Source organism: Camelus ferus, chromosome 6, assembly GCF_009834535.1.
Source record: "Camelus ferus isolate YT-003-E chromosome 6, BCGSAC_Cfer_1.0, whole genome shotgun sequence".
Lineage (NCBI taxonomy): Eukaryota > Metazoa > Chordata > Mammalia > Artiodactyla > Camelidae > Camelus > Camelus ferus.
In genome coordinates this window covers 19,215,684-19,231,695 of record NC_045701.1, presented here as the reverse complement: position 1 = coordinate 19,231,695, position 16,012 = coordinate 19,215,684, and the positions used below count along the sequence as shown (strand labels likewise).

At 44.4% G+C, this 16,012-nt stretch overlaps 1 protein-coding gene across 1 annotated transcript in view; it reads left to right on the top strand.

Moving 5' to 3' along the window:
• The window catches only part of SQOR (sulfide quinone oxidoreductase), a 42,281-nt gene extending 29,233 nt beyond the window's left edge, over positions 1–13,048 (top strand). The window contains exons 5-10 of the mRNA XM_014568314.2: positions 874–1,068; positions 2,642–2,851; positions 7,952–8,135; positions 10,958–11,025; positions 11,309–11,487; positions 12,732–13,048. Coding sequence (XP_014423800.1) covers positions 874–1,068; positions 2,642–2,851; positions 7,952–8,135; positions 10,958–11,025; positions 11,309–11,487; positions 12,732–12,789 — 894 coding nt within the window. The 3' untranslated portion in view covers positions 12,790–13,048. The remainder of the gene's footprint in view (positions 1–873; positions 1,069–2,641; positions 2,852–7,951; positions 8,136–10,957; positions 11,026–11,308; positions 11,488–12,731) is intronic.
• Positions 13,049–16,012: the final 2,964 nt, after the last annotated feature.

Here is a 16,012-nt window from a genome sequence, read left to right as displayed (position 1 = left end):
TCCAGCATTTAAGGCAAGGGCCCAATTACCCTTCCTGGCAGGACTACACTGAATACACGTATGGAGCAGTCACCACGTACGTGTCATTTTTCCAGTCACTTTACACACGTGGTCTCCTTTGCTCCTGCCAGGAGTCCCATGAAGCAGTTCCTTTTATCCCCGTTTTACAGGTGATGCACATAAGCTGCTCAGTATGCGACAGGGTCACCTGGATGGCCTGTGGGAGCAGACTTCTGGGCTTGTCCCCAAGTTTCTGGTTCAGTAGGTTTAGGGTGGGGCCTGATAATTTGGATTTCTAGCAAATCCCCAACTGGTGCTGTTCTGGGGACTGTACTTTGAGACCCACCAGCTGAGCTATTGGGTAATTTACCCAGGGTCACACCACTCCTAAGTAGAAACACCAGGTCTCAAGCCAGGTCTGTGGGGTTCCCAAGTCCATGCTTTTAATTACCTGCCTTTACCAAGAGCTTGATCTATGCAGCCTAATACAGGGTAATTAAAGTTTGTTATTACTGACAGTATGGCTCTTGGTCCTGCCTGTCATTCTTCTTCCTAGTAAGGCAGCTGGTTCTCCAAGAAGGAGGTACGACTGGCTTCTTGTCCTCACTCAGATGGTGGGATATGTTCAAATCCTGGTCTTCAGGCCAGGGAGGCCGAGATGTTCTGCGGATTGACAGGGGACTCCAGGCATCCAGCTCTGGTCTTGGCAGACCCCTCATCCACCTGCCTGCTCCACTGTGTGTGAGTCCTGGGGGCTAATAATTGTGCTGAAATATTTGACAGGTTGTAGAATTGACAGAGAACTAGGACCCGAAACATGGACTCTGTTTACACTTTTGTTAAAAAATAATTTCTTTGTGTGCTTTGTTGCAGATTAAAGGCCTCCCTGAAGGTTTTGCCCATCCCAAAATAGGGTCCAATTATTCAGTCAAGACGGTAGAGAAGACGTGGAAAGCTCTACAGGACTTCAAGGAAGGCAATGCCATCTTTACCTTCCCCAATACTCCAGTAAAGTGTGCCGGGGCCCCACAGAAGATCATGTATTTATCCGAAGCCTACTTCAGGAAGGTATGCTTCCTTTGCAGGGGCAGAGGTAAGGGGAGCAGATGGCAGAATCATCAGTTCAGTGACTGCCAGAATTCCCTTTTTATCCATGTCAATACCTTTTTTATTTCTCAATTTTTATTACAAACATACAGAATCATATAATTAGAAATTGGTAAAATAGAAGATAGGAAGAAGTCACTCATAGTCCAGTTGCTTTGGCATAGCTGCCGTCACCAATTTGACATGTCCTTCCACTATTCCCCTGTACGTGTGTTTTAAAACGTAATTATAATTATGCTGTAATACAAATTTTGGATGTATTACGGGATATTAAATAGTCTTTGTAACATACTTTTAAATGTGTGTATCAAAGACCACTGGGGAGATGTGTTAGATTGTTTAAGTATTTCTATGGAGTTACACAGTTGCACGTTTTTCATTTTTATATGTAATAATATCCTCAGCTGCTCCGACTCAAGTTCAATGTTATGAATATTTTCTGGCTCTTGATGACAATCCTAAAGGCAAAAAATGTTCACGTAGAACTTCAGACCTTAGTGGCAAGAGGTATTTGGGTGGGGACGCTTTCTCAGCATTCCTCAGACACCCTCAGGCGTCCACAGCTCAGCCGGGAAGCTGCTTTCGCCCTCCTGCCCTTGTGTGGGATGTTGCAGTTGGTTTACAAAGCGTGCTTTGGTGGGAGACAGTGGCAGAATTCAAAGCAGCCTGTAGTTCTGTAAAGGGACAGGTGTGCAGAGGGGAGGGGGAGGGGGGCTGAAGAGGTGTTGAATGGATGCTCGGAGCTGGCACTGGGAGGGCCTTCACCTGGGTCATGTAGACCGGCCCCAGCCCTGGCGGGGAGAGTCGAGGAACAGGTCCACCATTGCTGCTGTTTCTAAGAAAGGTCATTCCGGGTCATGAGAATTCTGGGTTGGCACAGCCTTTTGAGGTTCTTGCCTACTCAGCTTCTTTCAAATAGTGCGATCCAGGTAAGCACATCCTAAAAGGAGCTGAACAGAGGAATAGAGTAAGAGACTAGCTTTCTTCCCTCCCAGAATTCTCTTTTGTGTAACATCTCCCAAGTCTTAGATGGCCTGAGACGACGTTTCTCTTTCAGGTGCCATGAGATCCTAGGCACCTGGGAGAAGACTGGCCTCTCTGAGACACATGAACAATAGTACAGTGTACGAGCCAAAGGGAGGGGAACTTTGTTTTGTTCACTTCTGTCCCCTCAGCACCTAGAACAGTACCCGGACTCCGGACTTCATTAACTATTTATTGAGTGAATCAACAAATGAATATATGAATAAACAATTCAATTCTATCTTCTCTTGGATTTGACCTTTGTCTCTGGCCCTCGCTGAACGGTACCCACCTCCACCCCTGACTCAAGTGTGCGCTTAGTTGCTGTGTCACTGACGGAAGATCAGAAGGAGGAGTGGATTGGTCCACATCCCACCACACCAGTGCACAGTGATGGAGAAAGCTGGCGAGGTCTCTTCTGAGGGTTTTAATTCTTGTTTAGGTTTAAAAAAAAAAAGTGGCTGGAGCAATGCTTTGATGTTGGTTGTTTCTATCCTTTCCTTTTGCTCAGGTCGGGAAGCGATCCAAGGCCAATATCATTTTCAACACTTCTCTTGGGGCAATTTTTGGGGTCAAGAAGTATGCAGATGCCCTGCAGGAGATCATCCAGGAGAGGAACCTCACCGTTAACTACAAGCAGAACCTCGTTGAAGTCCGAGCTGATAAACAAGAGGCTGTTTTTGAGAATCTGAACAACCCTGGAGAGACTCAAGTGATATCAGTGAGTGTTGAGGTTAAGCGGTCAGCTGAGCAGTGACTCAAATGCAGGTGGCAGGGAGGCTGCCACTTCCTTATGCATTGTCATCATCATGTGCTTTTGGAGGCTGGTTACAGTGAGCATCTTAGGGCTGTGATAGGCGAGAAGGTAACCAAAATGAATGGGGAAGAGAAAGAGATGAGGTTGTGTCTATGGGAGATGAGGAGGGTTCACCTTCTGGTACCAAGTGAATTTTTATTCTCTTTTGTGTCTACTTGGCGCTGAGTCACTTGAAGCAGCTGAAAACATTTCACAGCTTCAGTTAAAGCCTGGAGTTTGGGAAGGGCTCCTTAAATGCAGGACTTGGGGCTTGTCTCAGTTTATGGTTTGTGAGAATCAGCGCTGCTTGTGGGTGGTTCAAGAAGGATGGGTGTCTTTCACTTGTGGAAGAGGCTGTCTTCAGACACCTTTCACCTGTGCATCAAAGGAGATGCTTAGAAATCTGTGAAAGATCCGGCTGAGCCACACCCTGTTTGAAAAGAGCTTGCCTTTGTGTATGGGTTTGGCTTCTATGTGTCTGTTTCTTCTTCTGTGAAGGGGGAAAAGTACATCAACAGCAAGATGTAAAGGCATCTGGAGAAGGTGCACAGAGGCATCGTTTGTTTATGTCATTCTGGCAAGGGCTGTTAGCAGTGAGAAAACAAGACACAGTTGCATTTGATTCATTCAGCATTTTTAGAGGAATGAAGGATTCCGTAAAAAGAAATTTTGAATTGAACCAAAGACTAATTTTCTAAACATCTTAACATCATATTTTAAGCTTTTTACTGCAAGCTCTTTCTGCAATGTATCGCACACATCTTTCCTTTCTTAAATGGTGTGTAATGACAATCATTTAAAATGTTGCTAATGACTCAAGGTCATAGTTTAAAAAACTTTTATTTGGAGATAATCTCAAACTTAGAGAAGTTGCAAAAATAAAAAGAGTTAAAATAAAACTGTATATAGACCTTCCCTAGATTCTCTTACAGAATTTTACCTCATTTGCTTTTTCATCGATCTCACTTTCTGTTTCTCTCTTTCTCTCTCTCTCTATAAATATAATGTAATGTAATATAATATATTTTCCCTAAAGCATTTAAAAGTGAGTTATACACATCATACATCAAGGCCCTTCACCTCTAAATAGTCCACTGTAAATGTCCCAAGAGATAGGAGTATTCTCTTACAGAACCACAGTACAGTTACCGACCCTGGAAATTGAGCATGGGCACAATATTGTGGTCTACGACTTTGTGTTCTAGTTTTGTTGATGGAGAGGCAGCATTTGTACCGCTTTCCCCTCTAGGACAGAAGCCGGTCTACAGGCAAGTATTGCATTTAATTTTCGGGTCTCTTTAGCTGAAGGTTTCCACAGCCTTTCTTTGTCTTCCATGACTCTGACATTTTGGCGTAATACAGCTCCCCTCCCCACAACTTTTATTTCTTAACAGAATGTTCCTCATTTTGGGTTTGTCTGTGTTTTCTTGTGATGAGTGTCAGACTGTGCTTTTTAGACTAAACTACCATGTCAGTGACGTGTCCGTCCAGGGCATCACGTGGGAAAGCACACAGTGTTCGTCTGCCCCTCATTGATGGTGTTCATTTTGATCACCAGTTAAAATATGGTTCAGTTTCTCCGCTGTATAGTTACTATTCTTTTACCTCCTTGCTGCTAAGGAGTTGGAGTGGGGGTACTTCAAGACCGTGCAGATACCCTACTCCCTACTCATTTAAGTTTCCCACTAGACAACATCCATTAATGATTTTTGTCTAATCTGGTCCTTACTATGATGGTTGTAAAATGATGATTTTCCAGTTCAGCATTTTCACCACGTTTATTGGTAGACTCTTGGCATCCTGTCAGCAAAAAGCCATCTCTTCTCAATTAATTATTAGTATGAACTCATGAATTCCTATTCCTCCCCCACCACCCCCACCGTGGTTTATATTTTCCTTAATTATTTTGGTGCTCAAGTTGTCCCAGATTTGATCAGTAGGGGCCCTTTCAGGATGGCTCCCATGACCCTGTGACATTTTTCCATCACATCTTTGAGCACTTCTTGCTTTCTGGTGTCACAGGATGTCCCAGGCTCATAATTTTGAATAGCTCTTACATAGGGCCTAGTGGGCTGTTAAAAGCTAGTTATCACCTTATAAAATGGGCTCAAACTACTCTGTTTTTTTTTTTTAACATTTTTTATTGATTTATAATCATTTTACAATGTTGTGTCAAATTGCAGTGTAGAGCACAATTTTTCAGTTATACATGAACTTTATTTAATTTCGTGGGCATCCTCTTTGTAGTTTTCCAGTTTTCTTCTTTCCTGGCTGTCAGGCAGTTGAAGGCATGTTTGGAAGGTCCCTTCAGCTCTTTTAAACTGCTGCTTATTATTTTTTTTTACTGGCTGGGAAATGAAATAGCCAATTGTTAAATTCTAAGTAAAGTTAGAGCAAATGGGCTGTGTGTGAGGGCCCACAGCCTCCTATTTATGAGCGGAGTGTGTGAGCCTGCATGCCCGAAGATAATTTTGTTATTTGGTTCTTTTTACTTTGGTTCTCAGCTGTGCTGTGGGTAGTTGAGGCTGCAGATGGAGACTTGGATAAGTAAATGGTTATTGTTCTTCTAAAAGGTTTATAAGGAAAGAAGATTGTGTCCATTTTGAAGTGTATGATTTCAGGTCAGATTTTCTTCCCAGACCCAGTTCTACTCTTCAACATACAAGTTTCAAAAAATCTATCAAAAGTCTTTAGAGCAGTGGCCCTCAGCCCTGGCTGCACACTGCAATGACCTGGAGAGCTTTTAAAACGTGCTGATGCCTGAGTCTAACCCCTAGAGATTTTGATTAGTTGGTCTGGGGTGTGGACTGAGGATTGGGAGTTTCAGAAATGCCCCTAATGGTTCCCATGTGTAACCGGGATTGAGAACCACCACGGTAAAGAATTAAATGTACCCCAAAGCCTGTAGTCTCTGATCCTTCACAGAGAGCTTGTGAACTGGTCCAAGTCGCTTATGTTTTTAAAAATCTAAACTTGCTCTATGTCACAGAGTCCTAGAACTGGATGGGATTTTGGAGATTGTCTAGTGCAGCGCATTTCTTTCTAGATAAGGAGGGGTGAAGCGGCTTGTCCAGGTTGCAGCATTCCATTCTTCATTGTAAATGAACCTGTTGCTTCAAGCCAGAGCTGCTAAGACTGTCATCTGTGGGTTTCATGTCTCAGAATCACTAGGGGTTTTGTTAAAGTGTGGATTCCTGTGCTTCTCTCAGACCTACTGGATTGGAATCTTAGGGCCCAGGAACCTGCGTTTTCCACAAATCTCCCAGATGCTGCTTATGAACATTCAAGTTTGAAAATCATCATTCTGAGTAGGTTATTTATGCTACTGAAGGAGAACCAAGTTATTTATCAGATTCAGATTATGGAACTAATGGGTAAAGACCAAGCTACAACTAAATGCCAATGTTATTTTCAATAAATCTGTAGCACGGACCCTAGTGTTTCTTCTGCTCAAGTCGAATTCCATGCCCTTATGATTATGTGGAAATGTTTAACTTACCTTCTAGAAAAGATGTGGGAAATTCATGTGTATTTGTGAAATTCAAGCACGTTAACAGATAGAGATGACTGGTAAGAGTAAGCCCCCAGCTAAAAAAAGTGGTTCCGGTTAACTGCAGAGATACAGACGTGGCCTTCGTAAGTTGGTGGGTCATGACTGTTGCCCATCCCACCCACAGTCCTGCAGACACGTGCTCAGTCTCTGTGTTTATTAACAGACCCAGCCTCAGGGACCCACGCCCCTGAAGAACCATCCAGAGTACCTCACAGAGGAGCGCTCCCATTTGCCAGACTCTTTCTTTCTTATGGTTAATTAAGTTTATGATTATCTGAGAGTGGGAATAAATACAACCCACCTTCCTGACTCCCTCTGCCATTAATGACTGCCATGCCCCGGTGAGGGCACGGGCCTCCTTAGGGAAACCCAGGGCAGGTGACTCTCACAAGGGTAGGATTGTCTGAAGCTGTGAAAGTTTTCACCATAATGAGTGTTCTGTGAACATTTAAATCAATTTGAAATTGCAATATGGAGTTTATTAAAACTACCTAAAAGAATAAGCTTTCTTTATAAATAAAAGAATATTCTATGTAATAGATAAGCAAGATTATACTGTATAGTACAGGGAAATATACACAAGATCTTATGGTAGCTCACAGAGAAAAAAATGTGATAATGAATATATATATATATTCATGTATAACTGAAAAATTGTGCTCTATACTGGAATTTGACACAACATTGCAAAATTATTATAAATCAATAAAAAATGTTAAAGGTGAAAAAAAAAGAATATTCTATGTAAAGAATAAAAGGGTAAATGAGAAAATATTACGTAAACAAACAGAAGAGTTAAATGAGCCGTCAAGATTGGTCAGGTCCGTGCCCTGTTGCCTTGATAGAGGTTTTGGAAAGAAAAGTCCACCCCACCTTCTACTCAGTTCAGTAAACCCAAGGCTGAAGCAGACCCCTCCTTCTCCAAAGTGCTAGCCGATATTCTTACTGTCCTTTTTTTTTTTTTTCATCTTAAATTGGTGTTTTGACGGTTTTTCTTTATGTATTTGGAGAGTTGCCCCATATCTGGGAACAGTGCTCCCTTACCAGCTTCTCACATGGCTTTTTACAAGTTTCAGGGACTCTGAGCACCTCTTTGCAGTCTTTACAAGTAGCGCTGAGGGTCAGGGAGAGAGCAACTGAGATACACCACCCACTTTGTTTTAGTGATGATAGAGACATCAGTGTGTTCTTTTAGAAAGTGAGGTTCGCTGCAGTATTTCGGATTCCCCATGCCTCCTGCCATAGGGATCCCGTGGTCTTTGCGGGAAGACCATGTCCCTTATTTTATCACCACATTGCATGGGAGCACGTAAGATCTTGGAGAGGGTGTGGATCAGTGTGAGCACCAATTGTACAGTGTTCCGAGCAGCCGCGGGACAGTGTATGGGTGAGGGAGATGGGGCGGGACCGGGGTGGGGGTGCTATAGAGATCATGGAAGAAGCACAAATTGGGCTGCTCTCCTTTTCTGTAGTATGAGATGCTTCACGTTACACCACCAATGAGCTCACCAGATGTCCTCAAGACGAGTCCCGTGGCTGATGCTGCCGGCTGGGTGGACGTCGACAAAGACACTCTGCAGCACAAGCGGTACCCGAACGTGTTTGGGATCGGGGACTGCACCAACCTGCCAACGTCAAAGACCGCCGCCGCTGTGGGTAAGATAGCGAGCCATGTTTCCAACCCACTCAAGATGATGTCACCCTAAGGCACCATCAAAACAAAAACAAAAGCTGGGCACAAATGGCATTTCATCATATGTTCATTATATTAATGAAGATATATTTCATTGTCTTCATTAATAACAAAGAAACTTGTGTGGCCTAAAAATGACTTTGGGCTCCCAGCCACAGAAGCACGTCGTCGGTGAACCTAGTGTTGAATGCTTTGCATGAGAGTAACGTGACCTCATCTGCCCTTTCTCCGCCCGAGGGGTAGTTTTCAGGGGAGGGGGCATTAGAGTGAAGGACTGCTCTTCCAGCTCTCTGGACTTCTGTCACTTCTCATACTGCCATGATCACCTCCCTGGCCTTCTTTGCCCCTCATGCCGGGCAGGCTGATTATTTTCCCTCTGCCTGAAATACCGTAAAACACTGTAAAACTAGGGAAGCATTTGTTTGCCCAGGAAACACATGCAAGTCAATGAAAGCTTGTGGACCAGAAAATTGTTCTGTTAAGACAGATACAGTGGAGAGTGCCCTGATTGGTGCACGATTAAGGCCTCAGCCTGGAAAACTAAATCCTTCTCCTCAGTGTTCTGCTCTAGCAGTGATGGGGAGAATTGCCTTTTAGATTCTGTTCTCTGTAGACAGGCACTGTCTTCTCTAGAAGCTATAAAACATGAACCTCCCTGCTGGTGGGTATGGTAGCCTTCTGTGTGAATTACGCACCTGCCGAACATGTTGTGTTAATTTTGCTGACTACTTCAACCTAAGAGGGACTTCCTAGGAAACCACTGAATGTCTTTTTCATTATTAATAGTCATTCCCCCCAATTTTTTATTTCAAAAATCTCAAAGCTGTGAAAAATTTGAAAGAAAGTCCAGTGAAAGCCTGTATGCCCTTCAGGTATTAGTCAGTTATTAATATTTTATGATCAATATAATACTTAACCAATAAATCAGTATTTTGCTTGATCCCTCTATGCACATTTTTTGGTTGAATCATTCAAAAGTAAGTTTTGACATTATGATACTTCACCCTCAAATATTTCAACCTGTATCTCCTAAGTAAAAGGACTTTCTCCTCTATACCGACAAGGCCATTATCATGCTCAAGAAACTGAGCATTGTATTATAAAATCATCTCATATACCATCCGGTTTGAATTTCTCTAGCTTTCTTAAGAATGTCCTTTGTAATTTTCCCTCCTTCCCTCCCCCACCCCATCCCCCTTAAATCCATGAGCCAGTCAAGGGCCACACTCTGTACTCTGCATTGGTTGTCGTGTCTCTTTGGTTTTCTTTAATCTGAAACAGGCCTCTGACATTTGTTTTTTTACTTTCATGACATTGGCATTTTGAAGAGTCCAGGCTGGTTATCTTACAGACTATCCACAGTTTAGAGTTGTCCAGTGGTTTTCTTATGATCAGATTCAGGTTTTACGTTTTGGCAAGACCCTCCATAGCGAGGCTGTGTGCCTCCCACTGTGTCATCTCAGGAGCCTGCCCTGTTGGTTTGTCTTGTCCTTGGTGAGGGTAGATTTCATCACTGGGTCAAGGGGTGCCCATTGGTTCGCTCCACTGTGAATATCTTTTCTCTTTGGGATTCATAGGTAGAGTGTGGGGGAGATACTTTGTTTTGTATTTTGTTTGTTTTATGAGGGGGAAGTAATTAGGTTTATTTATTTATATTGGGAGGAGGTACTGGGGATTGAACCCAGAACCTCGTGCATGCTAAGCATGCACTCTGCCACTTGAGCTATACCTTCCCCGCTGGGGGAGATACGTTGAATTTACATTTCTCTTAACATAAGCCTGATGAATTTGGAAATACCTGTGATCTATGTGGTGCCCAGATTACCCAACTTCTGGCCACTGCAAATACACATACACTTTATTCAGTGTTCCAAATAGAAAATATTAAGTATGATTAAACAAAAAGTGGTAAGTGAAAAGTCTTGATCCCAGCCCTGCCTTCCATTTGCTCAGCTTCTAACCCCCCTCCAGCCAGAGAGCATTCCTATTGTTTTTACATGTTTAAAAATTCTTTAAGTTTAATTTTATTACTATTTTTTACAACCTATATTCCATTGTATTGTTGCTCCAGAATTTATTTAATTAATCAACAATTTATACGTATATCGTTTGCAGCTCAGTTTTATTTCAAACAGTACTGCAGTGAATGCTCTTCTTTGTACGTCATTTCTTTTGACCTGTGTGAAAGTCTCTTTGCTCTTCTCTATAAGGGTGTCTATTTAACAGGAGTCCTAGCTTTCCCCAGGTGGATCTGCACTTATCACTAGGTTCGCCTCTCCAGGTCCTCTGAGGATCCCCAGGCAATGCTTACACAAGTGCCACAAATCCATCCTTGGCTTTACTTGCCACCAGCCATGTGTCTTACCTCAGTCCAGACCACCATGGGGCTACTTATCTAGGCTGTCTGAAGCAGGTCACAGGGACATCCCAGATACTGGACGCACAGACCAGGCTGACACCCATCGGCCCCTAGGAGGAGGGGGAGTGGCGTTGGGGTAGGGCCACACTCAAGAGTCCTCTTGTTTAAAATTGCTGGCCTTTCTGTTGGAGGCAGCTGGCTCTTCAGTTTCAAACTTACGAGATATCTGTGTGGGCCTTTGGTGACCTGAAGAATCCCTGTTGGTAGCCAGCACTTCGGGTGGTAAGAAGAGTTGTGTTCTGGTTACATTCTAGAGGGATGGGGAATGGAGCCTTCTTAACTTGTTCACATTAAAGTTGTTTGCAAATTAGTTTCATGGAAAATCTAGAAGCTTATGTTTTTCTGACTTTTCCATTTCTCATATAGCTGCCCAGTCAGGGATCCTGGACAGGACAATTTCTCTGATCATGAAGAATCAAACACCAGTGAAGAAGGTTTGTATACCTTGTAAGAATCACTGTCTCCTTTTACCATCTCCCATTCTGCACAAAAACAGTGTTTTCCCATAATTTTGTTGCTTTCTTAGTTTCTCTAATATGGGCACTTCAGGGTTTGCCTTTCATATATTTTTTGTTATATAATTTCTATTTTTCACTATAGAAAAAATTAGAATATACAAAAAATAGCAACTGCTCAGAGTAGATAATAAATTCTAAAGTGTCGAGGTAGCACCATGAAAAAAGCCACTTTGTAACTCTGTCTCACGGACAATTTTAGTACGATGGCTACACGTCGTGTCCACTGGTGACGGGCTACAACCGTGTGATTCTTGCGGAGTTCGACTACAATGCTCAGCCCCTGGAAACCTTCCCCTTTGACCAGGGCAAAGAGAGACTCTCCATGTACCTCATGAAGGCTGACATGATGCCCATCCTGTATTGGAACTTGATGCTAAGGTGAGTGCATCGCCCGGGAGAGAGGCACACCTGTTAGCAGGTGGCACGGACTTGTGCGGGGTACTTGTTTCAAGGAGGCCCTCCAGCTTCAGGAGATAAGCCCAAAGCAGGACTGGTGAGAGGGGCCCACCTGGCTGTGCCATTCTCAGGGATCAGTGATGGCAGCCTGAGAAGTGTTCTGGAGCCTCAGCCAGACGTCGCGAGAATGAGGCTGCCCTGGCTGAGGGAGGGGAGCTCTAGCCCAGCTCCCACCCCTTGGCGGGTGCAGCCTCTTCTCTTCACTACTGACAGTGAGCAAGTCCTCTGTCTTCTGTGTTCTGGCTCTCTCTTGCTGCTGGGTAAATCATCGTCATCATATTAAATCACTTTGACATGTCAAGTACTTTATCATCTGCTACCTTACTTTTGTTTTATTATGTTATAGGAAAAAGAAAAGATAGTGATTAAGAGCATAAGCTTTGGAGTCAGACCTGTGTTTGAGTCACGTGTCTGCCGTTTGTTGGCTGTGTGTCCTAGGGCAAGTTGCTTAAACTCTCTGTGTTTAAGTTTCTTATCTGCAAAATGAAAGTCCCGTTGCCTTCCTTACAGGATGGGGATGAATGAGACAATACACAAGGAGACAGTTACACAGTAGTCATTAAGTGAATAGAGTTACAAAATTACTAATTCTTCTTTGTTGCAAAGAAAAATCTCATTTGACTTTCCCAAGCCCTTTGAGAAAAGTAAGTCAAAATATCAATACCAGTGTTTTTCAGCTAGCAATTATTTTGCTCCCCAGGGGACATTGGACAATATCTGGAGATATATTTTGTTGTCACAACTGGAGGGGATGCTCCTGGCATCTAGTGAGCAGAGGCCACAGATGCTGCTAAGCAGGGCAGCCCCCACAACAAAGAAGTATCCGGTCCAAAATGTCTGTAGGGCTGAGGTTGAGAAACCCTGACCTATACTTAGTTTATGAGCAAATGCAAGTAGAGAGGATGGCACTTTGCATGCAGTAGAGGCTTCGTCCAGGTTTGCTGAATTGAGCCAGCATGTTCAGGCTCACATAGCAAGTCAGTGTCAAAGCCAGGACTCGAAGCAGGTTACCCGCTCCTAGTCACGGGCTCTTTCTACCTCACTAGACGTATCTTGCTCTATGGCCTGAGAAGCATTCTCTGTGAGCAGCCTGGCTTCCCTTTTAACATCCTGCTGGCTGGAGTCTTTTCTGATGCAAACATGTTTTCTGTGTCACATCTTAACAGGGGCTACTGGGGAGGACCAGCCTTCCTGAGGAAATTGTTCCATCTGGGTATGAGCTAAGGATGGCTCAAACCCGGCTCTCCTTGGATGGCTTCTGGACCAGAATCGCAGCCACTGATTGACCGAGAGCAGCGTGAAGAACTCAAAGCGTAACCCTGTGAAGAATCCACTGCTGGGTGATGGTGACCCAATGCCTCCCTTTTCAGTACCTCTGCACGGCCTCCATGCGGGCTGCCCAGGAGGAGCTTGAGTCTTTGGAAACATGCAGATGAAAGAATAGACATATATTTTTTAAATAAAAGCTTGCCATTGACTGAGACTCTATGAGAAAATATTATCTTGACTAGTGGCATGAAAAGTTACAGCCCTTGGGAGAAAAAGATGGTGGTAGGGGGATAGCTCACCAGTCATCTACTTTGAGTATTCCACTGGGAACTGGCATAATTTTGGTGAAAACCAGAGTCTGTCTGGATTTGCAGAAAACAAGAGTCATTCCAGGGAGAATATTATTCCAAACAGTGTCTGTGACAGCCCTGAACGTATGCTTTGGGGGCACCGTGGACTGAGAGCCCAGCTGCTGCCCCTCTGTTTCACCACTATGCTCATGCTGAGGCCCTGTCTCCTCCCCGCTGTGACTGACACTGTGGGGAACTCGTGCTGGCCCATTCCTGTAGGATGCGGAGCTCCTCTGCCTGGCAACTTTGGCCCCAGGATTCCACATCAGCCTGGTTAAAACCTTCTGAAAAGTGCATCCCATGTGAGATGGTTCTCCCCACCCCCCAGCCCTCCCCTGTTACTTCCCTTCCTCCCTCCCCGTTCCTCCCCTGCCCGCTTTCCCAGGTATCCCTCCCACATCATGGTCTGAAAGCCTCCCTGCCCTCTCCTGTTCCTTCTCCTTTAGCCCTGACAGACATTTCCCCCACTAAATCTCTCGTAAATCCAATTCTCCCATGGCCCTTGCTTTAGCAGAGAATGTACCTACAGTGAGGATGGCACTGATTCAGTTCCAGTTTTGGCCAGTAAAATTTTGAAGGCGCTCGCATTGGAAATATTGCAGAAGTGTAGTTCCAGTTTACTTGAAGTTCAGCAATGGCTTCAAAATCATTTGTTTCCAGGTTATTCGGAAGCTTATAGTTTCAATTCAATCTGGAATTTGAAAGCTTTGCATATTTTATATTTACTTATTAACCCCACCGACGGGCAATGCCTTCGATTTTTTGGATCTGTTTTATTAAAAAAAATTTTTTTAAATGGAGGACTGGGGATTGAACCCAGGACCTTGTGCATGCTAAGCATGTGCTCTACCACTGAGCTATTATCACCGCACTGCTGCCTGTCACTGCAGTGCCTTAGATTTTTATAACAGTTCTAACCTAAACAGTTACCTAGTTTATGTAATAGTGTTACCTAGGATTGCCAAGTCTCTCTGCTTTCCTAAAGTTCCCCATGATTCTAGAGACTCTGCTCACGAATTCATTCATTCATTCAGTCAGCAAGAATTTACTGAGCATCTCCTAGCTGCCAAGCACTGTCCTGGCCCAGGGGATGCATCGGTGAACCAGACAGGTAAGGGCCCTGCCACATTTTGTGGCTCCTGTGATAGTTTCCGCTCCTTTCCCTGGGATGCCAGGGAGCTTGCTGAGTGAGGCCTTGGTTTGATTTGGAAAGATTTTCTTCGGTGGCGCATGTTGTGAGGAGGAACAGGGTAGCATCCTAGCAGCAGACCCCTAATCTGGCAGTAGAAGTGGGAGATGTTTTCCGAATGACCTGTTTAACATGTTATCCTGGCATAGCTCTTCACAGCGCCCCCTTTCCCTCTCCACATGTTCCGTTTGGACAATAGATTTTATTGACCCCTGCAGTGATCACTCACCTCTCCCACCCCCACCTTCTTTCTAGAATAGGAGAACCCTGCTCCAGAAGATGGCACTGTCTTTCACTATGTGGTGCTGGTGAAACCAGCGGAGGTGGGGTTCATCTGCCCTGTTCTTGGGGTCCCTGGGCCTTGGCAGAGTTCCTGCCTGAGACAGCTGCAGCCGGGTCCTAGGGGGCTGCTGAGTCCGGGGAGCTGGGGGCTCTTCATCCTGAATGATCGTTCTCTGCAAAGTCGAAGGAGTCCTGGGAATAAACAGACATGACTGTTTCCCGAAATGTGGACAAAAATGCATTTTCAAAGAGTGAGGCTGTGATTCTGGGAAAGGCTGAGGCTCCGGGTTGAGTCACTTTGAAATCCCTCACCGGGTGCGCTGGAGCCTCCTGGGCCTGCTTATGGTCGTGCATTCTGAATAAACCTCCGAGCTTCAGGAAATTGCTTCGGTTCGCATTATGCTGGGCAGAATTTATTGCCAAGGCTGCAGGGAGCCGTAGCCACTATTGGCCAGTCCACTGGTCTCCAGCTTTCATTCCTTGGAGTTGGGAAAGATCAGAAATGTGCTGAATTACAGAAAATTTTGACCTTTGAAACCATATCCTCTTAAACATAATTGTGGGGTTGGCCAAGGGAGAGGCCTTCCTCTGGGACTGCCTGTGCTTATCAGGGTCAGCGATAGGAAAGGGGGCGGGGTGAGAGCAGGGCAGGGTGGTGGTCTCTCCCAAGGGGATGCCCGGGGTGTGGTGAGGTTGCAGGCTTGCAGGTCCCAACCTCCAGAGGGCTCCAGACTCCAGAAGTGACCCAGCGCTAGGACTGCAGATTCGGGAAGTCCCTCCTCGCCCCTGCCCCTTGTCCCCAGAGCTTCTTCCCTCTAAATTTCTGCCTTGGTGTCAGCTCTGGGTGAGCTGTGGGTATAGTAATAACAGAGCTGGGCAGCCTTAGGGACCACCGAGATACAGGGAGGGAAGTGAGACTTAAGGGGGCAGGGGGGACACAGGGTTTCAGATTTAGTCTTTTTTTTTTTTTTGGTATTAAAAACATTTATAGTTTTTTCTTTTTGAATGTCTAAATTTTGTAGAGAGCAGAGACCAACAAAAGGAATAAAAATCACTCCAAATCCATCATCCAGTTGTAACAACTAAGAACATCTTGGTGCCTCTCTCTCTATTGTCCTAATATGACTATTACATATAAGTTACTGAAAACAAATAGGATCAGATGGTAAGTGCTGTTTTATGACCTGTGTTTTATACTTAATGTGTGTTGCAGATCCAGTGGTTGGTTATAGAGAGTTGGAGGAGATCAGTTAGTAATTAATCAAGCTACACAGATCCTTGTGCTGGTTGATAAAACTGCTAATGAATTAATGTACCAAATATACATCATGTGCCTAGAACGGTATTGGTATATGAT